Source organism: Perissodus microlepis, chromosome 5, assembly GCF_051167445.1.
Source record: "Perissodus microlepis isolate ML-2025 ecotype Zambia chromosome 5, ASM5116744v1, whole genome shotgun sequence".
In the NCBI taxonomy this organism is placed as follows: Eukaryota; Metazoa; Chordata; class Actinopteri; order Cichliformes; family Cichlidae; genus Perissodus; species Perissodus microlepis.
The window spans coordinates 578,062-603,076 of NC_140465.1; the positions used below are offsets into that span (position 1 = coordinate 578,062).

The 25,015-nt window shown below is 40.5% G+C and overlaps 1 protein-coding gene across 3 annotated transcripts in view; it reads left to right on the forward strand.

The window, feature by feature from the left end:
* LOC146386331 (calcium-dependent secretion activator 1-like) overlaps window positions 1-25,015 on the forward strand; it is a 331,088-nt gene that overhangs the window by 196,536 nt on the left and 109,537 nt on the right. For all 3 annotated transcript variants that reach the window (XM_084927304.1, XM_084927306.1, XM_084927305.1), the window contains exons 14-18: window positions 5,680-5,781; window positions 5,874-5,937; window positions 6,454-6,577; window positions 13,643-13,711; window positions 22,395-22,501. In XM_084927304.1, the coding sequence (XP_084783430.1) occupies window positions 5,680-5,781; window positions 5,874-5,937; window positions 6,454-6,577; window positions 13,643-13,711; window positions 22,395-22,501 (466 nt within the window). The remainder of the gene's footprint in view (window positions 1-5,679; window positions 5,782-5,873; window positions 5,938-6,453; window positions 6,578-13,642; window positions 13,712-22,394; window positions 22,502-25,015) is intronic.

Below are 25,015 nucleotides of genomic sequence, written 5' to 3' on the forward strand. Positions count from 1 at the left end.
AAAGGCTGAAAGACGACCACCACTGAACAAGACACACAAGCTGAAACGTCAAGACTGGGCCAAGAAATATCTCAAGACTGGTTTTTCTAAGGTTTTATGGACTGATGAAATGAGAGTGAGTCTTGATGGGCCAGATGGATGGGCCCGTGGCTGGATTGGTAAAGGGCAGAGAGCACCAGTCCGACTCAGACGCCAGCAAGGTGGAGGTGGAGTACTGGTTTGGGCTGGTATCATCAAAGATGAGCTTGTGGGGCCTTTTCGGGTTGAGGATGGAGTCAAGCTCAACTCCCAGTCCTACTGCCAGTTTCTGGAAGACACCTTCTTCAAGCAGTGGTACAGGAAGAAGTCTGCATCCTTCAAGAAAAACATGATTTTCATGCAGGACAATGCTCCATCACACGCGTCCAAGTACTCCACAGCGTGGCTGGCAAGAAAGGGTATAAAAGAAGAAAAACTAATGACATGGCCTCCTTGTTCACCTGATCTGAACCCCATTGAGAACCTGTGGTCCATCATCAAATGTGAGATTTACAAGGAGGGAAAACAGTACACCTCTCTGAACAGTGTCTGGGAGGCTGTGGTTGCTGCTGCACGCAATGTTGATGGTGAACAGATCAAAACACTGACAGAATCCATGGATGGCAGGCTTTTGAGTGTCCTTGCAAAGAAAGGTGGCTATATTGGTCGCTGATTTGTTTTTGTTTTGTTTTTGAATGTCAGAAATGTATATTTGTGAATGTGGAGATGTTATATTGGTGTCACTGGTAAAAATAAATAATTGAAATGGGTATATATTTGTTTTTTGTTGAGTTGCCTAATAATTATGCACAGTAATAGTCACCTGCACACACAGATATCCCCCTAAAATAGCTAAAACTAAAAACAAACTAAAAACTACTTCCAAAAACATTCAGCTTTGATATTAATGAGTTTTTTGGGTTCATTGAGAACATGGTTGTTGTTCAATAATAACATTATTCCTCAAAAATACAACTTGCCTAATAATTCTGCACTCCCTGTAGGTCATGTGTCTCATTACATGAGCCAGTGTGTAAAAAAAAGGTGTGGGTCATTATCAACAGAGGCTAAAGCAGACCTGACACCCACTGAGTACTGCTTTTATTTCTGGCACAGATGGCACATGCCACTACATAGTCCTTGACATACCTCCATGATGACCAAGCAGAAGTAACGTTTGAAAAGAGAAATGGGTGGCCAGTGTAAGTCCAGTGGATCACAACAGAATGGTCAGTGATGGAATCATATCAGTAGTTAGGGGGACCCAAGGATCATGTTCATCCTGCACAGCTTGATGGCTCATTTTCTCCAAATCCCATTTCAGTGATCCAACAGTACATGAAGCATGAAGTACGGAGAATTCATTCAGGGTCCAGCAGGCTGGTGTCATCCAAGTACTCGTTAGAGAGTGCGTCCGTTTTGACATTCCTTGACTCTGAGTGATAGAACATTAAAATTGAAATGTCAGGAAAAATGGAGACCAGTGGGCTGGATGAGCATTTAACCTTTTAGCACTTTTAAGGTAATTGAGGTTCTTGTGATTTGTTCAGATAACAAAAGTCTGCTCGGCCTCCTCCAGCCGGTGGCATCACACCTCCAGTGATGCTCTACATCATAATTGAGTACAGTGGGGATCAGCTGCCAGAAGGAGAAGGTACGGGGTTGCAGGTTACCTTGGAGGCCTGACCACTGCAAGAGAACTGCCCCCACCCTGGAGTCAGACACATCTACCTAAATGATGAACTGGAGCTTGGTATCTGGTTGCATGAGGACTGGTGCTGAGGTGAACAGTTCCTTTAGTTAAGTGAAGGCTGCTGCAGCTTCTGAGTAACAAACAAAGGGCACTTTAGGTGAAGTGAGATGTGTGAGAGGTGTGGCTACCTGACTGTAGTTGTGGATGAAGCATCAATAAAATGAAAAGCAGAGGAAATGCTGTACCAGCTTCTGAGGTGGAAGGAAGAAAGGTCTCTCAACACATCATTTACCAGAGCTTGAAAGACAGCGCATGCATTTGTTAATCCAAAGGGTATGACCAGGTATAAAGTGCCCAATGTGTGTCAAAGGCTTCCACTTGTCACCCTTCCAGATGCGTATTAAGTGGTAGATGTTACGGAGATCGAGTTCAGTGAAATCAGTGACCCCCGGGAGGGGCTTAAAAGCAGAAGTGATTAGGGGCAGTGGATATTTGTTCTTGAAGGTTATTTGAGTCCACGATAGTCTATGCATTTGTCTTTCTTAATAACAAACAAATAAACAGCACCTACAAGGGAGGAAGACGGACAGATGATTCAAGCGGCCAAGAATTCCAGTATGTATTTTTCCATCACTTCCTTCCCATGCCGCGACAGGTTGTAAAGGCAACTGAAGGGAAGATTGATGGTGCAGTCATAGGTTCTGTGCAAAGACAGAGATAGGGCTTTATCTTTAGTGAACACTTCCTGTAAATTGTGGTATTCTCTGGCACAGCTGAAAGATCGGGAGGAGTTGTGTGAGCTGAATCAAACTTCAGAAACTAGTCCGACTTACTGCCGGCAATATGAACCAAGCCCGCGCTATGGTTGTACAGGGACTGAACGGCCAACAGCCAGACACTCCATACTCCCAAAGCATTCCCCACATGATACTTTGAGGGTTGAGGTTGAATGCCTTGCCCACAAAATGAAGTAAAAAGTTAAGCAAAAAAGTACACTGGTTTGGCAAACTTCCACACACCCTTGAATATCCCCAAGGTGATGGTCTAGTGTCCCACAACCAGGAGGAAAACTGCATTGTTCCACCTAAATCCAAAGTTCAACTAATGGACAGACTGTCCTCTCCAGTACCCTAGCATAGATTTTCCCAGGGAGGCTGAGGAGTGTAATCCCCTAATAATTGGATCACTCCCTCACCCTTTTAAAACAAGGGAACCATCACCCCAGTCTGCCAATCCAGAGGCAATGCCCGAGACCTCAACCACCACAATGGTAGTGGGATGCTTTGTGAATACAGCACTGCTTCCCCCTCCTGACTCCTCTAATTGTTTGCTAGAATTGCTCTGAGGCAAACCGAAAGCCTTAATCCATGGTCTCACCAAACTCTTCCCACAGTTTTTTTGCATCAACCACTGCCTGAGCTTCACTCTCCTTGGCTTAGCAGTCAGCTGCAACTGGAGACCAAGTCCGATCTTTACCATCTGGTTCTGAGATTATTCCCACACCAAGAACGAACTACCCTGCAGCCACAACTCCCTGGAGCAGGCTCAGCAATGGAGATGCAGAAAATGGTTCACTCAGCATCAGTATCTGCAGAGCACCCTTAATAATCTAATCGAAGCTCTGCCAGAGGTGGGAATTGAAGATGTCGTCGAATGGTGCCTCTGCCAGCTCATTATACATTTGGATGCACCAGGTATGCCCAGCATCTTCCCCTACCACCAGATCCAACAGTTGACAGTTCAGCATCTCTCTTTAACTGCATGTCCAAGACATATAGCCGTAGATCTGATGATATGATTACAAAATCAATCATCAACCTCTGTGTCCTGGTGTGTACCAGAGTGCACTCTCCAGCACCCTACCCAGTGAATCCAAGAAGGCTGACACACGGGTACAGATGACAGTCAGGACTCATTCCCCCTAAGGTGCAGGCAAGCAACCCCTCATCCACTGGTGAAAACTTCAACATACAGGCAGCAAACTGGGAGGATACAAGTATACCCACCCCTGCTTGTTCATTTAGGGCAATTCCATAATCAAACAGAATCAGTTAACGTGCTGCTAGGCAGAAGCAGGACTTGGGTGTAGACTCTCTTCAAATTAAAAAGTAAATTTATTTACTAGTGGTGCAACTACACTACCGCCCGAAGATTTTACAACAATCTTTCCAGTCATTTATTGCAATTCAAGTCATTCAAGTCCAATGAATAGCTTGAAATGGTACAAAGGTAAGTGTTGAACTGCCAGAGGTTAAAAAAAAAAAAGGTTACCCAAAATTGAAAAATAATGAACATTTCATAATTATAAGAAAAGGGCTTTTTCGGTGAACACAAAATAGGTTAATAATTTAAAGCTGTTCTGCAGGTTGATCAAGCCTTGAAAGCTGCTGTTACTAATGCCTATGGGTGTTTCAATTTTTCTGGATTACTTACAACCCCCTGTCTGCATAAATGCAGTGTTGGAACACACTGTGATACCATACCTTAGTGAGCATCAGTTGAACAGTATTGCACTGCAGAAAGTAGTGTGTTGCTACAAAATGGTGAGAAAAAAGGCAATTAACAATAGAAGAGAGACAGATAATCACAACACTTAAAAATTTACCTCTTTTCTATACCGAAATTGCAAGAAAATGTCAAGGAAAGCAGAAGCAGAAAGAATACTGAAACTATAATTCATGTATAATGACTTTACTTTCTATCAATAACACACACACACACTCACACGCACACATATGCATGTACACTGACACAGACCTACACTCACCCCCCACCCCCTCCAAAATGCCTTCGAAGCTTATGTCTTCTATGTAGTGACATGTGCTGATTCATGTGCTGAGGTGTTTTTTTCTGTTATCAAACTGATCTCCCGGTTGGAGCTCAGTCTGGGGGGAGTTATTTTTTCTCCTCGTCTTTCCTCATGTTGTGCATTTTCCATTGTTATACCTCTCTGACCTGTCTTCCCCATGTGATGTTGTAATGTATGTATGGTCGGAAGGGTAAGATGGCGCTGGCAAAGGTCAGCAGCCTTAACCCAACAAATTTCCCATGCTTGGGACTAATAAAGGTTATCTTATCTTATCTTATCTTAACCAGTAATTTGAGGTTATTGAGGAAAAATTGTTAGTTAATAACATAATAGGTGAATAATGTGGTCATGGATTCACCAAGTGCTTTGCCGACTAATAAAGTGTTACCACAAAAACAAATGTTTTGTTTATGTGAATCTGCATGTTGAATACTTTGTATGAATTTTGCATATTTAAATAATTTCATTAATCTGAAATATAATTAAACCATCTCAGCGTGCATGCACCAGCACGGTGGCACGGTGGTTAGTACTGTTGCCGCACAGCAAGAGGGTCCTGAGTTCAATTCCACCATCAGGCCGGGGTCTTTCTGTGTGGAGTTTGCATGTTTTCCCTGGGTACTCCGGCTTCCTCCCACAGTCCAAATCTAAATTGCCCATAAGTGTGAATCTGTGAGTGAATGTCAGTGCGAATGGTTGTCTGTGTCTCTGCGTGTTGGCCCTGCGACAGACTGGTGACCTGTCCAGGGTGTACCCTGCCTCTTGCCCTATGACAAGCTGGGATAGGCTCCAGCACCCCCTGCGACCCTGGAAAGGAAAAGAGGAAGCGAATGGATGGATGTTGATTTTATATGGAGTGACCCTGATAAGAAAATTTTAATTTTAATTTACTGATTAATTCCAGTTTCAACACCACAGTTTTAATAAATAACAGAAGATATGCATTTTACATTTCAATTAATAAAAGTAAGTAATATTGCCATTTCCTTTATTAAAAAAGTTAACAGTTTTTTAAAAATATGAATTATACGTTAGATCGAAATCTGAGGTATAAGCAAATGCTAACATTATCCGTGGAAAATATGGGTATTTTGACATTTGTGCTGAAAGGTTCAACAGAAACTTTGAGTGCATTTTTTTAAATGCCTCTGTGTTTCAGGCCCGACGGTATCGGCACAGTCACTGTTGAGGAGAAAGAGCGCTTTGAGGAAATCAAGGAGAGGCTACGGGTGCTTCTTGAAAACCAGATTACACACTTCCGGTAGGACCCATTGCACCAACTACACAATGACACATTGCCCAATTGGACTGTTGAAGTTTGAAAAAAACAAAACAAACCTCTTTTCTAAACAGGTACTGTTTTCCATTTGGAAGACCTGAAGGGGCATTGAAGGCAACTCTGTCCCTGCTCGAAAGGGTAAGACTGTTGTAGCACAGGATAAAACATAAGATTGATCCTACCTGTTTTGGTGGCTCTTTGGGAAGGACTATATGTCCAGTCATACAATACTACGCTGCTATTTCTTTTTTATCATTGTTGATTTTGCTACTACTTGTAGGTTTGTCAGGTTTCTTTTTATTTACTGGAGGGAAAGATTTAGTTGATTTTTATAACAAACAATGCAGAGCAAACTGAAACCTGTTTAATTCTGCTCTCTGCCTTTAAACTTTAGCTCAAACTGTCATCTTTTCTTGAAACTAATGATAATATTTCCATGCCAAAACCAAACAAAACAACAATAATTAAAAGTAATAAAACTCTTAACATGAGGACAACAAAATCTAAAGATTTAATGGGACATATGGAGGCTATAGAGTAATTTTTTCATTTAAGCCTGAGGACATATTTTTACAATATTTATTTACATCTTTTATTAAAAGGTACTGCAAAAATAAATAAATAACAATAATTTTGCTGTGTTTTTTGTATAAGGTTTTAATGAAAGATATTGTCACCCCAGTCCCACAAGAGGAAGTCAAAGGTGTGATCCGTAAGTGTTTGGAGCAGGCAGCTCAGGTCAATTACCAGCGTCTGTCAGAGTATGCAAAACTGGAAGGTACGTTATTACTCTGCTCCTTTGTGTGAACGCAATCTTGCTATAGTACTAGTGGTAGCTGCAATAGTAGTAGTCGTAATAATAGCTGTTATGACATTTATTGTTTTTTGGAAATTCCATTTCCATCTTATGGGAACTGTCAGATAAATATATCCAAATGAAGAACACATTACAGTTATAGACATTGCATACCTTAACAAAAACAAATGCCAATTAATATGCTATGCAGAACCAGATGGGAAAGATCTGAAGTGCAGAGGGGATTTTCTAATCTTAGTGGGGAGGTTATTTAAAATTATGGTGACAGTATATGAGAATGTTTAATAAGCTTGTAAAACACAGAAAATTGAAATGCAAAAGTAGTAAATATTTTCACCAAATTTGACCAATCAAACATTAATAAACTGAAACAGTAGTAAACCGATGAAGTCAGGGGTCTATTTCTCTATAGATTTTGCAGACAATATTTGAAATGCTAGAACAACATTTCAAATAATGTCTAGTATCCAGATGGATAAAATCAAGCAAAACTGTATGGTAGTACTTTAAATGACAGCAACTATTTAGTTTTTCTTCATCATTTTTTTACTAGGATAATTACAGTAAAAATGCATTCAATTCAATCTTGCTGACTTCTTCCACCGTGCTTTAGCTTCTCGTTCAGCCGAGTCTTACACTGCCTTGGTTTACCTTTGACTTGCCTGGTAACTGAGAAGATTCTCCTTGTTTCCTGTTCTGGGTTTTCCTTGTGTTCTGATGACTTCCACACTAATCCTTCTGTTTTCCTTATCTATTGGCCTTTTCTGCTTTTAACCTCTGTTTTAAAGCAGGTGGGCGAGTAAGACACAATGAGACTATCTTTTGTGCCAGGATTTTATTTTACTTTTGTTTCTTGCCTCGTCTAGGTTTTCTATAATAGCCACAAGCATTCTGTAGGCCCCTAAAACAATGACTTATTAACTGTGTCAGAACACTAACCTCTTTTAATGTGTGATAATTCTTCAGATTTGACAGATGTGAATATGTAAATTTGATATCTTTTGAACTTACTATATGTGTGACCTTAAACCTTTGACATTAAGATTATTAATGTTCAATATAACAGAGCTGAGCTATTTTTTTGTCTTCTGAAATAGACTTTACATATACAGCACCAATATTTTCTCTGTTTTAGGAACAGATGTCATTATTCTCTGGAACGTTTTTCATACATGACAATCAACTCTAAAAGACTCAAACTGACATGTTTGATTACATTCATGTAATACACATAAGACAAGTAATTAACTGCTTTGAATTTAAGGGTGTTTTCACACATGCGGTGTGTAATTCATTCAAATTAACTCTGGTTTGTTTTTGCCCTTTGGTGTGACTCGTTTGGGCAGATATGAACACAGTAATTGCACTTGGACCAAAACAACCGCACTCTGGAGGAGGTGGCCTTGGCATGGTTCCAAATGAACACCAGAGGAGTTGGTTTACAACGTATAACAACTAGTTGTAATCAGTTTGAACTAAAAAAAAAAAAAAAAAAAGCTGTACATATGCTTTGTATTCTAGGATGTGGCAAGGTTTCTGTTACGCCCCACTTAAAAATGAAGTGTTGTCTGGGGTGGGGGGCCCCAGCCACTAGAGGTCAGCGACCGTAACAGTTTCCATGATCCTTATCTTGTTTACTTTTTGTTTATGTCCAGTTTATGTGTCGTAATCTTAGTCAGTGTTTATTTCATGTTTTATATTGTTAGTCTTTGTCCTAAATGCGTTGTTTTCAGTTTTGCTTCCCTCTGTCTCATTTCCTTGATTTAGTTCAGATGTGTTCCCTGGTGTGTTCCATCTCCCTGATTACCACATGTGTGTGTTCAAGCCCTCAGTTTCCATAGTTCTTTGTCGCGTTGTACTGTTTATAGTGTTAGCATTTTGGGTTTGCAACTCCACGCACTCTACGACACAAAGTGTTTTAGATGTGCAAAGGTCTGTATGGGCTAGCAACTAGCTGTGAAATGACTGTAAATCCTTGTTCAAATAGAATACAAGACCTTTTTCCTGTATTTACTTTTGTTGCTTCCACTCCAGACAGATCTGGCGAATAAGCAGACTGAATCTTCTCACGTGGTTTGTAGTGACGCATTTTGATTCACTTGGATTTTTCTCTGAGTAAAAACAAACCCAAACATGGGGAAAAGATAAAACTGACTAGAACCGCATCAGCTGATTCAGACCAGAGTAAATGAACTACAGGTGTGAAAATGCCCAATGATACAATAGAATGCTGCTCAAAAAAATTAGAAATGATTTGAAAACAAATTAGGTTTCAGTGGAGAAATTACATAATGCTGGATATGAAAATGCAAATTATCAATCTACAAAAGGCTAATTTCAAAGACACTCAAAAATCAACCAAAAAAAAGTAATGCGGCAGACTAGTCCATGTTGCTGAAACTTCACTGTAGCAACTCAAAGCGAGTTGTTTGAATGTACTTGCTCCTAATGAGAAGGCATACTCCTAATGACTCAACAGATTGTGCTCCTGGACAGTCTGAGATGCAGCCTGGTGGTACTGGATGGACTGAAATATAGTGTGCTAAGGGTCCTCTATTGGATTTAGGTCTGGCAAGCTTGGGGGCCAGTCTATGTTATCAGTTCCTTAATCCTCCAGGCGCTGCATGCATGCATGCTCTTGCCATATGTTACATGTGCATGTCATGCACCAGGAGCAACCTAGGACTCAGTGCAGCAGCATAGGGTCTGACAATGGTTCCAAGGATTTAAACCCAATATCTATTCAGGTGCCGTTGCCTAGCAGTGACCACTGGTACCTCTAGAGGCTATTGGGCTACCCTCATGAAGTCTGTTTCTGATTATGTGGTCAGAGACGTTCACATCAGTGTCCTGTTGGAGGTCATTTTGTACTGCACTGGCAGTACTTATCTTATTCCTCCTTGCACAAAGGAGCAGATACCCGTCCTGGTGATGGCTTGAAGATATTGTACAACTTCACATTCTTGAGACTGTGCTGGGAGACCCAGTAAACCTTCTGGAAATGGTATGTATTGATGTGCCGTCCTGGAGGAGTTGAAATCCTACTACCTCTGTAGGGTCCAGGTATTGCCTTATGCTACCAGTAGTGAAACTGACCCTAGCCATATATAAAACTAGCAAAAAACAGTCTGAAAAGGGAAAAAGATGTTACCAACAAAAGGTAAAACCATTCCTGTTTTGCAGTTGACTCATTATTACTCCTTTCGTTCCGTCACCCTTGTTCTGTGTCTTCCTAGTCTTGTCTCTGTCTCATCCCTCTGTTCCCCATATTTAGCCAGTCTGCGTCTCAGTTTGTGTTTCTTGTGTTTTATGTTGATAGTCTCTTGTCCTGTGTGCATCATGTTCAGTTTTACTTCCCCTGTCTCGAAAGTTAGATTATGTCCAGCCATGTTTCCCAGGCGTTTCCTATTCTCCCTGATTCCCTCTTTTGTGTATATATTGTCTGTATCTCCTTCTGTCCAGTTTTATGATATCCCATCTTGCTGTGTGTCCTGTCAGTACTGTGTTTCCCTGTATTATTCTGTTTGTTTAGTTTCTCCCACTTAGCATTCCCAGTTTAGTTGTTTAACCTTAAATTAAGTAAACTGTTTCAAGTATAGTCTTGCCTGTGAGTCTACATTTTGCGTCTGCCTGCCTGCCTCACACAGTAGCATGACAAAATATCCCAGGAGTTTAACTGACTTGGTGCTATACTTTAATTAAAAGATGTTTCTTTAATCTTTTTGAGCAGTATATTTAAAATACATTGAGATAAGATCAGGTGGAGTTATTTGGGTCACCAGTGATGGAAACATAAGCTACCAGCCTAGCTGATTGACAATGTGGATACAGTCCACACTGCTTATGTCCACCTAATACATTTACACACATAATGCCAATTTGCTCATTTTGTTTAAACATTTGATTATATGTGAGGATTCATCGCAATGACCAATTTGTAAGAAAAACATCCAAAGACGGTTTGTATAGCATTTTAATTTATTAAGTACTTTCTGTAGAATTAGAGTCAATTGGTATCTATCCATCCATCCATGTTTTTAACTGCTTTTCCAATATAGGGTTGCAGTGGAACCGTATGGTTACATACTGTAACCTTGGTTCTCTGAGTGAGAGACTATCTCTCCATTCCGTTACATATTCCACATGTATAGGGTATGACCCCCCTTCGCTATGGGGTGTGAATACTTCTATAAGAAACTCTGGCTACCTCAGTCATGCACCACAGCTTAGATATAAAACAGCTGCGCAGATGTGAAACCAGTGATGGTTTGATTGTAATACATCTCCAAGCGGCCTGAAGCTGGAGACAGTCTCTCACTCCAAGAAGCAGACATCATGTCAAGGGGGGGCAACCAAGTAAGCAAGCTTACAGTGTAACCGTATGTTACCATATTGAGACATACAGTTACTTACAAGTACTTACAATTTCCATATGTACGGGGTAACTCACCCCACAAGGAGACAGTCAAGGCCCCACCAGATGCAAAGGCCCTGCCTTTGCAGACATCAGTCTGCCAGATGCAAGACTGGCCTGAGCAAGTCAAGATGCAAGGACCGCATCTGCGCAGCCGCTCATGGTTGGCCTGCAAGCTGACCAAGGAGACAAAGGTTACAGCTGAGGGGCATCTAGCACCTGCTCCATGAAAGAGGGGCTGGCTGCAACATTCAAGCTGGTAGCCGATGACCACAAGGCCCAAGAGGTGGCCACCCCCATGTGTCGAGTTGGCCTGCACTCCCGAGGGGAGGGGAACCTAGAGGCATAAGGCTGCCACCCAGTAGGACAACCGGGACTTTGACAGGTGCCTGCCCAGGATGGAAGGCAATGAACAGCTGGTCTGTTGTCCAAATCAGCTGGGGATACCTGACGTATAGAGCCAGCGCTCAGCCTCGCTAAGCGCTTAGCGACAGAGGTGAATGGCCTTAATCGCTACCACCATTCAATGCAGGGTCACAGCGTAAGGGGTAGACCTGCTCGAAAGTGATCCACTTGCCTGGGACAGGAGGTTCCTCTGGACCGGAAGCTCCCAGTCTTGAGTCGAGGAGAGGCTGGATCACTGAGAACCAGGGCATGTTGGGCCAGAAAGGGGCCACCAGGACAAGCCTCGTTTCTGCAGTCTGGACCCGGAGAGGACCAAGTGGAGGAGAGAGAAAGGAGGGAAGGTATACAAAAGAGCCTGGTTCCAGGGATGCACCAGGGCATCCCACCCCCGGAAAGGGCTATCGAAGAAAAGGGGGCAGTGTGGTGACTCCCTGGAGGCAAAGAGGTCCCCCTCTGCCCTTCTGAAACAGTGCTAGATTTGTTTCAACCACCTGTGGGTGGAGCCTCCACCCCTCTGACATGATGTCTGCTTCTGTGTTCAGTGGCCCTGGCACGTGCACAGCCCGAGGGAGCAGAAATGGGGGAGAGCCTACTGCTTTAGCCTTGCGGCTATCCTGCAGAGGAGAAGTAAGCCCAAGCCCCCCTGCTTGTTGACATAGGCCACCAGAACTGTGCTGTCCTTCCCAACAATCACGTGAAACCACTGCAGTTGAGGCAGGAAAATCCCGAAGTGCCAGGAAGACGGATCCAGCACATTGATGTGCACAGTGGCAGCCATCAGACCCATGAGGGAGAGGCACAGCCCCCGGCTCAGTAGAGAGTGGAGGCCGAAGTGGTCTGGGCATGCACAAAAGACCCATCGCCGTTGTGCCATGAGGGATATTGAGGGATACTACAGCCCCAGAGCCTCAACATGAGAGACCTGCAGGGCAACGTAGCTGCAACACTGTTCTACTGAAGAGGCACAGACCAGCCAGTCACCAGGTAATTCAAGATTCTGAGGCCCTGCAGGCTCATAGTAGTGAAGGCCTTATTCTGCATCTCAGGAAGGTCTGGGGGGCCACAGAGATGCCAAAGGGGAAGTCTCCAAACTCGAAGACCTGCCCATTGGACCAGAATCTGAGGAAGCGCCACCACCCCTGCCAGATTAAGACCTGAAAGTAAGCGTCCTTCAGATCGGATCGATGCTGGCAAACCAATTCCCTGCATTGATGGCCTGACATACACTGGGGACCTTCAGCATCTTGCACCTCAGGGGCCAGAGATAGCAACTGAGGTCTTTGACGTCCAGAATTGAATGGAGACCCCCATGCTCTTTGGGGAGTAGAAAGTAGTGGTAGAAAAACCCCCATGGGCAGCTTCCACCTCCCGTATGATAGCCTTTGTCATGAGGGCTGGCAGTTCTTCCTGCAGCACACAGGCCTACTGGAGGTTGCCTACTGAGGGGAAGGTCGGGATGTTCGTTATGGGGGGTCTGCGGCAAATCTGCGGGCGGTAGCCCTGGGTCATGAAGGAGATCATTCAAGGGTCTGCCCACAGACCCAACCAAGCCACCCTGCATTGTGAAGGCCGGCTGGAGGATGACTTAGCCTTGGTGACTAAGGGCTAGCAGGAGTGTCTTAAAGAAGTATCTACATGCCACGACAGGGAGTGGAAAGACAGTCTCGATATGATAGAGAACTTAGCCTATCCCAGCTGACATCTGAGGTTTGGTAAACCCTGAAAGATCCCCATTTCATTGCAGTCATAATACAGAAAGACAAGCAGCCATGCACACCTTCAGTCCATTTAGAACTGCCAGTTAACCTAACAAGAGCTGTGGGAGGAAACTTGCACACATGCACAGATAGTACAGTAACAATGGACATGTTCTATCCACTGCACCACCTTGCTACCCATTTATTTTTTCTCTATTTCATGTAAGCACACAAAAAATTGAAATCAATTTGACAAACAAAACTAGAGGATGTCCCTTAATCTTTTAACTCCTTAAAATCTGCTAAACATAGTTCCATGTACAAATTTCACAATGATACATATTGTACCTTTTAATACAATGTGTGGTTAAAGTTCTGATTTTCTTGCAAGAAAATGTGAGGTAGTGGTAGCAAAAAACTTTATATTAGTCAAACCCTAGTGACCATTATGTTCGTTTGCTCTGACCCTGGCCTTTCGCATGCCTCGGTATCCTGCCTCTTTCTCTATAGGGAAAAAGAGAGAGATGTATGAGCATCCTGTCTTCTGCTTGGCCTCTCAAGTGATGGATTTAACGATTCGTGAGTACCTTCCTCCCCAGCCTCAATTAATTTGTTTTCTTATTATTACAGTCAGTATGCACGTAAACCACCAGAAGCAACCTCAAATTTTTGTCATCTCTGTCATCCTTTTGGTCTGTAACATTGATTGTTATACTGTGCTCCAAGCCCTTGTTCATTACTAAAACACTTTCCATTCTTTCTGTAATCTACTTTGCTGTACTGCCTGAAACCACCATTTCTGTCTGTCTGCAATTTGAATGCATTTTTACTTTGCTTATGTGTAAATTAAGTAAAATAAGTTTTTAAGGCCATGGTACAGACAAGGAAGACCCCCAAATCTAGCTGTTGTTAAACTCTTGTCAGTTCTCAGTCCTTTAAGGGAACATGTCTGATTGTGAAGATGTCTGCCTTTGAATGAAAAGCCCATGAAATGCTGATTTAGACTCCATATATTGCACTTAGACTTACCAGCCACTTCAGTAGGTATACATGTTCAATAGCTTCTTAACACATATCTAATCTGCCAATTACATGACAGCAAGTCATTGCATTTATATATGTAGACATGGTCAAGACAATCTTGTGAATTTCAAACTGAGTGTCAGGAAGAATAAGGAGGAAAGATAATGTAAGTGAGTCATCATTATGGATTTTTCAGGTTTTGACTTTTGAATCCTTCATTATCATTTAATGCTTCACTGGGTTCTGAGCTAGCTTGTGTATTCTTGATAATTCTCTTTAGTCTGAGTTATTGGTCTTATTGAATGGGTTTCAGTTAATATTATACTTTTTAATATTTTGTATAAGGTTTTATTTTTCTTGTGCTGTCTTCTGTGTCAAATCTGTATTAGTGTCCTTGACTCAGTGTTTTGATTATTTCCAGTTTTATTGTAATAGTCTTTTTCCTTTGTATGTAGTTTTTCGTTTACTTTCCTTGTCTCATCATCATGGATTTGTTTCAGCTATCTCTCCTCATCCTCCTGAGTCCATTTCCCTAATTTGTGTATGTAAGCCCTAAATTTGTTTTAGGGTTCTGTTGCGTCATACTGTTTTCTGTTTGCACTGTTTGCTTCCTGAGTAGTGAGTAGGCTTGATTTTGTTTTCATCTGTTTTCAGCCGTTTTGGACTGCCTGTGTTACCTAAATAATGGTTCATCTTTTGTTCATTGACACAAGACAACTCCTGCTCCTGTAGGTCGAAACTTTTCGTCATTTCAACCAACAGTGTCAGCGTGGAAATCTCTGCCAGGGCTAGAAATAAAACCATGATTGATTTTGTGTCGTTCATTCATCAATTTAATCTGTTTCTGATTAATATGTGGGTCATGGTAATGGAGGTTAATTTATGTAAAAACAAAACAAAAAGAAAAAAAAACTTGGGACATGCAATGTTTATGTTAAAACTGTTGCAGCATTTTCAAATGATGGGACAGTCCGCACTCACTTTCTCTTTTAGATAATAATTTCTGCAGCTTTTGAGATAACCGTTTCACATAGTAGTGAGCTGGCAGGGGTGCACAATTTCCCATACCAAAGGATGCTCTGAAATAGAGAAAATATCAAGTGAGTGCCAATTAAATCTAAAAATGATAAATATTATTTTAGGTACCTTTCAAAACAGTCACCTTACACAGAAGTATAAAAATCCAGAAAGAAAAAAACAAAATCATCTTCCACCTGTAAATTTGTAATGAGTTTAAAGAGACTTGGAATTTGAAAGTGGAGAGAGAGTCACTGTTAAAGATGTCGGACAGTATGAATGGGTGTCTTGACATGCGCAGACGTTCAGAGAGATAGTGTGGAGCAGTATTATGAGCAGATTATGGATTTCCTCAACTAAAAGAGTACAAAAATCAAATAATGAAATATTCATTGGGAAAGCAGGTCAGAAGAAAAGAAACTGTGTGCTAAACAAAGACAGTCATCTTAAGATGTTTCACACCACTAGTGAGCTGCCATAAGTGAGAAATGAGGGAACCATTGCTTTCTGTTACTATATTTTATATTTTAAGGTCAACAAGTTAAAAAGTTTTCAGTTTTTCAAGCCTGACTTAAAACATTAATCTGTGGATGGTGGACCTCAGACCTAGGAGGGCTTAAAGTGTTTTAATGGTGTCAAATGTCTTTGTTCTCCTATTGAGCACCAGTAATAAATAATATAGATTTTATTGCTTTTGCTTTTTTTTAAAAAATGTTGGCAGCAAACAATTCATTTTATTCTAAAAGTGGTAATATCTGACCCTAAAACTGGACACCTACTGAGCACTTGTTGACCTCATATCACATTGATACATAGACTAAGTCTAAGTTTGATGCTTAATCTTTACTCTCAAATCCTCAAACAAAAAGCATAGTCTGCAGGTGAGAGAACAAAACTAAAACAACTTCTGCTCAGAGTTTCACCTTAACAGGCTGGAAGTGCCATGCATTCAGAGTCTTTTACTCACAGCATGTTTTAAGTAGATTCTCTCCTGGGGGATACGTGTTATATGTGCAGCTTGTTAAGGCGTACCTTAGTAAAACCACTGACTGAAGTCACCCTGAAGACCACTGGGTCTCCACACACTTCACCTGCCTGCATTCATATATCTGGATCTTGCTGCTCTCATTCCTCTTCTCTCCAGAGCATCCTTCTACCTTTCCAAGGACTCTTCCACCTGCTCCCTACTCTCACTACAGATCACAGTCAACATTATAGTACATGGAGACTCCTGCTAACTTCATCTGTCAACCTGTCCATCACCATGACAAACATGAAGGGCCCCAGAGCTGATCCCTGACCCCCACCTTAAACCCATCTGTTCTTTCTACCGCATACCTCATCATTATTTTGCAGTCCTCATACATGTCTTTCTCACCTATTCCTGACTTTCTCATGCAGTGTCACAGTTCCTGTCTTTGCACTGCTTTCTATAGATCCACAAAGACACAGTGAAGTCCTTCTGACTTTCCCTGTTCTTCTGTTCTGTTCTTCTCCATCAGCATTTTCAAAGCAAATATTGCATCTCTAATGCTCTTTCTCAGCATTAACCCATACGCTTCTCACTGATAATCACCTCTCTTCTTAGCCTAGCTCCACCAACTCTCCCCATAGCATCATGGTATCAATTTTATCCTTCTGTAGTTCCTACAGCTCTCCATATCACTGCTGTTCTTTAACATCGGTGTCAGTACATTTCTTCTCCATTCCTCAGGCATCTTGTCACCCTCCAAGATGTTTTAAACAATATGGTTAAGCAGTCCACTGCCCTCTCTCTAAAATATCCATATATGTCATCCGTCAGCCACTTTTCCATCCTTCATCCTCTTCACAGCCACCTTCACTTCCTTCTTGCTAATCTTCTGCACTTCCTGATTCACTAGCTGTCCTCCATCTGTTCTCTGCTCTCATTTTCTACATTCATCGGCTCCTCAAAGTGCTCCTTCCATCTTTAACACACTCTTTTTACTCATTAGTATACATCCATGTCTGTCATTAACCACCCTGACCACCTGCACATCCTTTCCACCTCAATCTCTCTGCCTAATCAATTGATGATAGCCCTTTTTATTTGCCTTAGTGTTTGGCCTCACAAACAACTCATTATAAGCCCTTTTCTTTGAAGCCCCCACCTTTTCATTGCTAACGTCCTCCTTTGAATACTTTACTGTACTTCTCTTTCTAGAGGATACACCAAACACCTTTTGGCAGTTTCCCTCCCCGGTTCAGCTGTACCAGTCATCTGGTAACTCTTCCCTACTGCCCAGAGCCTTTTTCAACTCCTTGAACTCTGCACAACGTTCTTCCTTCTTCAAATTCTCCTCACTTTCCCTTTAATACCTTGAATAGCATCCAATGTTTTTTCTCTATCCTGCAGTACGTGTTCATCAAAGCCATTTCCATCCTTTTGGCAAAATCCATTACCGTTTGTCTTTCTGCATTGCTCCCCGTAACACAATAGTTACCCAACAGATTCTCATCACCTCTGTTCCCTTCACCCAAATGTCCATTAAAATCTACTCCAATCACCAATCTTTTCCCCCTGAGAACATGCTCTACCACTTCATTCAACATACTCCAGAATTCCTCTCTCTCTTTTGACATCCAACTTGTGGGCTGACAGTATTCAACATTACCCCTTTGATTCCCAGCTTCAAACTCATGATCCTTTCTGACATTCTCTTCTCCTCCACAACACTCTCCACATACTCTTGCTTCAACATTGCTCATACTCAGTTTTGGTTCCTATAATGGAACAGTTTGAATCCATCTCCAGTGCTCCTGGCATTCCACCCAACCTCCAGCACACACAATATATCTATTGTTGTTCTCTCCAATATATCAGCCAGCTCTTCCCTTTACCAGTCATAGTCCCTAGATGTGAAGCCCCTATTATTACCTTCAAACTCCCACCTTTCCTTTTCTCTCGCTGATTCTAAACATGCAAATATGGCTTCCCCCTTCCTTTGTTCTTAGCCAACAGTAGCACAGTTTCCACTGGCACCCTTTTATCCAACAGCATTGTCATTCTTATCCCAGACCTCGACAGACCAGTATGGACCAGTATCCTGACGCAGTCCTACCCATTTATTTGGGCTGGACTGACGTTTATGCTTTAGAAGTGAAAACTCAACACAACTCATCTGAGTGCTTGTTGTTCAGCTGTCGCACATCATTTTCATTACAGTGAAAGTATGCAACCCAGAATATGTTAATAAAACTGGTGTTCTGCAAACTCAGCCATGTTAGTCTGCTGTTATACAAATGCTATCTCTCATCAGCATGCTGTGTTGTTCATCACTGAGCCACAACTCTACCAGCACGTGGTCTGAGTGGAGTCGGTGACATTTTCAAGTTAAAGCAGTTTCTGTGTCATGTGTATGTTCTCAGCAGAATTACAGTACTGAGTGTACCATATCTTCTATTTCTATATGCTAAACATTTACGATTTCCTTGAAAACAATTTAATTAGTTAAAATAAATGACAATGTTTCTCAAGTATAGATACGCAAAGATGCCTTTGACAAAATGTTTTAAAATGAGCAGCACTCAAACAACCCGATGACTGTTTTAAAAAGAGTAATAAAGAAAGTTAAGGGAATAAACATGACATTTAATTATAATGATGTTATTAACCAACTTTAGATGGAATAATGCCAACCAGTGCAGAGGAGAGAGGTCTACAGAAGAAAAGACTGGAAGCTAACACTGGTCAAGATGCTGTGGATTTCTGGTTTTGATTTAATTAAGAGATGTTACTGAGGATGTGCAGCAGCAGCAGCGGAGTGAGAGGACTAAAACCACTGACGATCAAAGATTGGTTAATGGCTCAGGATGAATAATCTCAACTGGTTGGAAGCAAGGAGGTCTGCAGAAGAAGAGAAAGGAAGTTAATGAAGTGAAGTTTAGGATTGCAAGATTTAAGCACACAAGTGTGTGCTGATGTGTTTCTGAAGTCTTCCTAGTTATTTTCCAGAGTAGATGATTTTTAGGGGCATTGGATTGGCAAGCAGCAATCCAGGGAGAGACAGAGGGATTTGATGGAGAGTGGGCAGAGAGGTGGGCTACTGGGAAGGCCTTGTTATTGTTGTTGTAGCAGTTCTCTGTTTAGATTTAACCCCTTAACTCCATAATATTCGATAGATACAGGGTTTTTTTTTTTTTTTGAGTTTTTGAGACTTCTATTACATCACCAGTATGATTTCTTTCCCTCCTGAAAAATCAAAATAAATTGCACAATACATTTATAAGCATTTAAAAAAAAGGCAGATATAGCAAATACGATACAAATTAAAAGTCATACATGGAAATAATTTTTTTTTTTAACAATAAACTCTCCATTTAAAAAAAGAAATTTCTTGCAATGATTTTATATTTCAGGCTATAAGGGGTTAATGAGTTAAGCCAGCTGTGCTCTTCAGTCTCTTTAACAAAAAGTCAGCAAATATTTTGGGAAACAACACACAGGCATAAAGCAGGAGGCTGGGAAACAAGAACCAAATGTGCAGAAAGTAACAAAAGTATAGCAAATAAAGACCTATTTAATGTTGGTGGTAAACACATTGTTTCAGAGTGGGTGCACAAGCTGGTCTTTTAATGCAGCTTCGTTGATGAGACACTCCACAACAGTAAGCCTGGGTTTTATTGGTTTCTGCATGTAGGAAGATGGGTTTGGTTATACACAATTGTAGGTTTGTTTAGCTCCATGAGGATAAAGGTTATCGAGGTTGTGGTGTGTGTTATATTTGAAAGACTATTTTATATCTTGAAACAGCCGTACTTTACACAAGACTGAAAAAATAAACAGGGCTAAGAATAAAGTAAGAAGATGTAGATTAAAAACTTTGTTCTTAGAAGAAATACATACAATCATGTCGAAAAATGTTTTCCATATCAGGGCATCATTTAAAAAAGATCTTAAAAAGATCTTGTCCTCAATCTAACCGCAGGTATGAAACCATTTCACTATTTAAGAAGAATAAAGCCAAAATGAAGAATCAATCTGTGAAGAAGTGCACCTAATCATTCAGCTTTTAGAACAACCTTTAGCAGCAACACATTGTACAAATTCTTCTCTGTGTTAATTTAATAGTCCCTCACATTGCCTTGGTCCGCTCATCTGTACAATATCACTTCAGTTCATTGAGGTTTTTGGGCATTTGTTAAAGCTCTCTTCAGTTCCCACCACAGCATTTCAAATAGGCTGAGGTCTGGACTTTTGACTGGGCCATCCCTTTATCTGTGTTCTTTTCTTTTTCAGCCATTCTGTTGGTGTGTTTGGGATCATTGGACTTTATTTACCAATATGTCTGTGGAACTGTTCTTACCCTGTGTAAAAAACAATTGTGTATGCAAAGTTATTTCATTTATGAAGCATGTGACTATTTCTGTTTTTCATATGTTTGTAAATTATAATTATTCTGAACCAGTAGGTGTGCGCAATCTGCATGCAATCTGCGAGAAAGTCTGACTTAAGAAACGTAAACAATTTTGTACAAAGAGAAAGTCAGAAAGGAGCAGCTTTCCATAGTGTTTATATAGGAGTGACGACATGAGAACTAAGGCTTGGCATCAGATAATGGCTGTCCTGAACTTATAGAGTGTATGTCCAATTTATGCACAGATTTGTGCATAAATTGGACATACAAACATTACACTCAAAAATCAGATTTTTTGTACCTGAATTTTTTCATACTGGAACAAATGACAATTTGAAACTATGAAACTTTGGCCGTGCGTGTACAAATGGCTGTCTATGGAAGTATACACAAGTCTTTAAAATTATTGAATAAATAAATTGCATAACTTGCATTGCAAAAAATAAAAATAAAAAATGAAATGCTAAATGCAAAGATTTCAAAAACAACACCGGGGAAAAAACAATATAGTTGATGTGCTGTAATTAAATTGAATAATTTATTCACTGTAATATTCTTCAGTGCCACGTCATGGTGCCAATGCCTGCAGCTTCCTAATATTTATTCCTACAAAGCTATTATTCAACTTCATTTTTATTGATATAGTGCCAAATCATAACAACAGTTCCCTCAAGACTCTTTATATTCTAAAGTAAAGACATTACAAAAATACAGAGAAAGCCCAACAATCTGTTGACCCCATATGAGCAAGTACTTTGGTGACAGTGGGAAGGAAAAACTCCCTCTTAACAGGAAGTAGACAGGGTCATGGAGGGGTGGCCATCTACAACAACTGGATATTGTTAAGTGGAGATAGAACGAAAACACGCTGTGGAAAAGAGCCAGAGGTTAATAACAACTATTGATTAAATGATGTGTGGTGTATAAACACATGGTAAGTGGGGGAAAAGGTGAAGTAGGAAACAATCAATTATAGTGCAAGAGGCCTAGGCTCCTGGGGGACTCCCATGATGTGATGATTCTGGGTCACCTGATCTAGCCCTTGCAATGCGCTTTGTCAAAAAGGAACGTTTTAAGCCTAATCTTAAAAGTAGCACTGCTAGCCTAAAGGCCCTAGGTAAACAGCCCACTAATATCAGAATCAGAATCAGCATACTTTATTAATCCCTAGGGAAATTATGTGAGCAATTACAATTGCTCCAGTACAGTAACATTAACAAAAACAGACTAACCTATTTAACAATACAATATGTTAAGATATAAGGAATAGCACAATATATACAAATCACCAAATAATAAATATCCAGGGTTGGCAAATGCAATTAGAAATAAATATCACGAAAATTGACAGCAATATTACCAAGTAAGTAAGAGTGTGTGCAGAAAGGATGTAACTATTGCAGTGTTTACAGTGTAGTAGATGGAGGAATTGTACAGGGAGATGGCCACAGGCAGGAATGATTTCTGATCATATTTAAGATTGAAGCATTAATTAAGAGTAGGACGTCTTTGAGCAGTCTTATAGGAATGGGGTAGATGATATGGTTTGGAGAAAGTAATTACTGAAGTTAAGTCAGGAAGATCAATTGGACAAAAGGGGCCCAAGTCCCCTTCCTATTGGGGACCCATTTCTCATATAAGTTATTAATCAAACTTCTACTTTCATTTATAGCTTTGATTAAGAATAAAGGTGATTTACTATTAGTAAATATGGAAAAGCTCTGTTATAGCACTGCATAGTGTCATACACTTTGGGTTGCATGGATAGAGGTTTATGAAATTAAGAACAGGTTGTGATCACACCTAGAGGGTATCCACACTGATCTTTGACCTTTGTGCTTCAGAAAATGTGGGAAGGCTTGCCACCCCTGCCAAAAAACTGGAGGACACGATCCGTTTGGCTGAGCTGGTGATTGAGGTGCTTCAGCAGAATGAGGAACATCATGCTGAGGTCAGTGTGCTGGTACATATGCATATAGCCACACCATTTCCCTACTCCATTGTAGACGTTCTACATATTTGTCTCCAATGCAATGTTAAAATAAAAAGGTCTACAGAGCTCCTCAACATTTGTTTTCAAAGATAAACTGAACACGTTTTTTTGTCTCATTGCAGACTGAAGTTAAGTAGTTGTATAACTTTACTTGAATGATAAATACAAAGCTTCTCACTGCTACCTACCTGTGTTAAGCTATCATACTCCATGTTATCTGCACAACAGGCCACAAAGTACATATTCTAAAGTGCAAGTAGGTTTATAAAAGCAGGGGAAACGCTTTGCTCTGCTGTGTATGCTGTGCTGTTTAGCTACATTTTTGTCACTTTTTTGTAACTAAAACAAAGCTGACTTACTGCTTCTCTACTTTTTATTCCAATCACTTATTTGTTTTGCGGGGAATTGTTTGAACAGGGAAAAGAGGTATGTGATTGTCTTGGTGCCATATACCCCATTCCCTACCCTACCCTCAATATACCTGTAGAACCTGTGCATGCACTTATTGACACAGCTATTGTTGTTGAGGAATATTAATATTTCCTTTTTCAACAAAACCCATTTCAGCTTGTTGTCACTGCCATTCAAGTACTTGGAGAGGTGCTTGTTAGATTCAAAGCTTGCAACAGTTTTGCCTTCATTATTGAAGAGCAGACACAAGTACTTAGGCAGTGTGTTTATTTGTCCAAAGCATTAAGCTAGTATGTTTGGAGAAAGCAAGGGGAAAAACTGATTTTCCTATATTCTAACGATGTACTTTGCTTTCTAAGAGCCTACCACAAATCATCCCAGAATATAACAGCATGTTTATTGTGTTTAGTCATTTACATTTACTTATCCTACTCAGTAATTCATCTATCATGGAGATGTACATGTTCTTTTCAGTAAATCCACCAAGTAAGTTTGGTGAGGGTGTTTCTCATCCTTCCTTTTTTTAAACAAATTTGCTTTGGACCTTTCAGCACACATAATGGAGGATATGAGCCATCTTTCACACTATGACTATGCCCCTTGCATTTCAGCAAAATTCCTTTCCCTGCTGCTCCAGTGAAACTTTAAACCAGTGTACCTGACTCCAGCCCAAACGTGTTGAAATATTGTGTTACAGTTTACTTTCTCTTGAGTTTTTGATCCTGGTTTATCCATGTACAACCCTAATTCTTCAAAATTTAGGATACTGTGTCAAATGTAAATTTAAAATATAATACTCTAAATTGTGAGAATGTTGAATATACAGTAACATTAAAACATTTAGAGGCTTAAGGCCAAAAATCAGTATTGGCTAACCATGACCTTCAGGTCTCAGGCATTAAGAACAGGAAGATTCTGCCATGGAAATCGCTGAGTGGACTCTACAGCACTTTCAGAAATAATTGTCTCTGAGCACAGTTCACAGTGTCAAACACAAATGTCATTTAAAGCTTTATCATAAAAACAACAAGAAGCCACATGTGAACATGATTCAGGAAGTCTCTGGGCCTGAGCTCATTTAAAATGGACTAAATCTATTCCAATAGCATATCTGAAGAGTCCTGAGAGACCCAGGAGTGTCAAACACCTAGCATCTTATCAGACAAGAATGGCGTAACATTCCCCTCCCAAAAGTCCGGAAATCTGTCTCTTGAGGTCCCAGATGTTTACTGACTGTTGTTAAAAGGAGATGGGAAGCTAAAGTGATAAACACGCCTGTCTCCCAGCTTTATTGAGACGTGTTGATTTGATATGTTTTCCATGTTATTTTGTGGATAAAATATAAGTTTATGACATTGGAAATTGTTGCATTCTGTTTTTACTAATATATGTTACACAGCACCCTTGCTTTGGAATTAGGGTTGGTTTTCCTCTCATGTAATCACCAGCTTTAACTTGACTTAGACTTTGCACTCTAATCCTAATAACTGGAATTAAGTTACAAAAATCATTGTAAAACTGCAACAATTTTTTTTTACTATTTTGTGAAAAAAGTTGAAATGATATGTTAGAAATTGAAATGTGTTGAAATGTGGAGATTGCAGTTGTTTCAAACAAACTGCCACAGCTGTTATATACCCTCCACAAAATGCCTTGGGTAGATGCTTACATTCTTCTTCAGAATCTGTTTTAGTTACAAGGAAATTATTTCTCTATTAGCACATAAACACGATGTGGTTATAAGTAAAAGGCCGCAGCAGATGGCCCCGCCCCTCCCTGAGCCTGGTTCTGCCAGAGGTTTCTTCCTGTTAAAAGGGAGTTTTTCCTTCCCACTGTCGCCAAAGTGCTTGCTCATAGGGGGTCATATGATTGTTGAGTTTTTCTCTGTATGTATTATTGTACGATCTACTGTACAATGTGTTGTTGTGATTTGGCGCTATGTAAATAAAATTGAATTGAATTGAATTGAATTGAAAGGATGGTGCACAATGCTGCATCTGGACAGAAGGAAAAAAACACGCAAATGTGAAAGAGTGGATTTGTTCAAAAAGAAATTTCTAG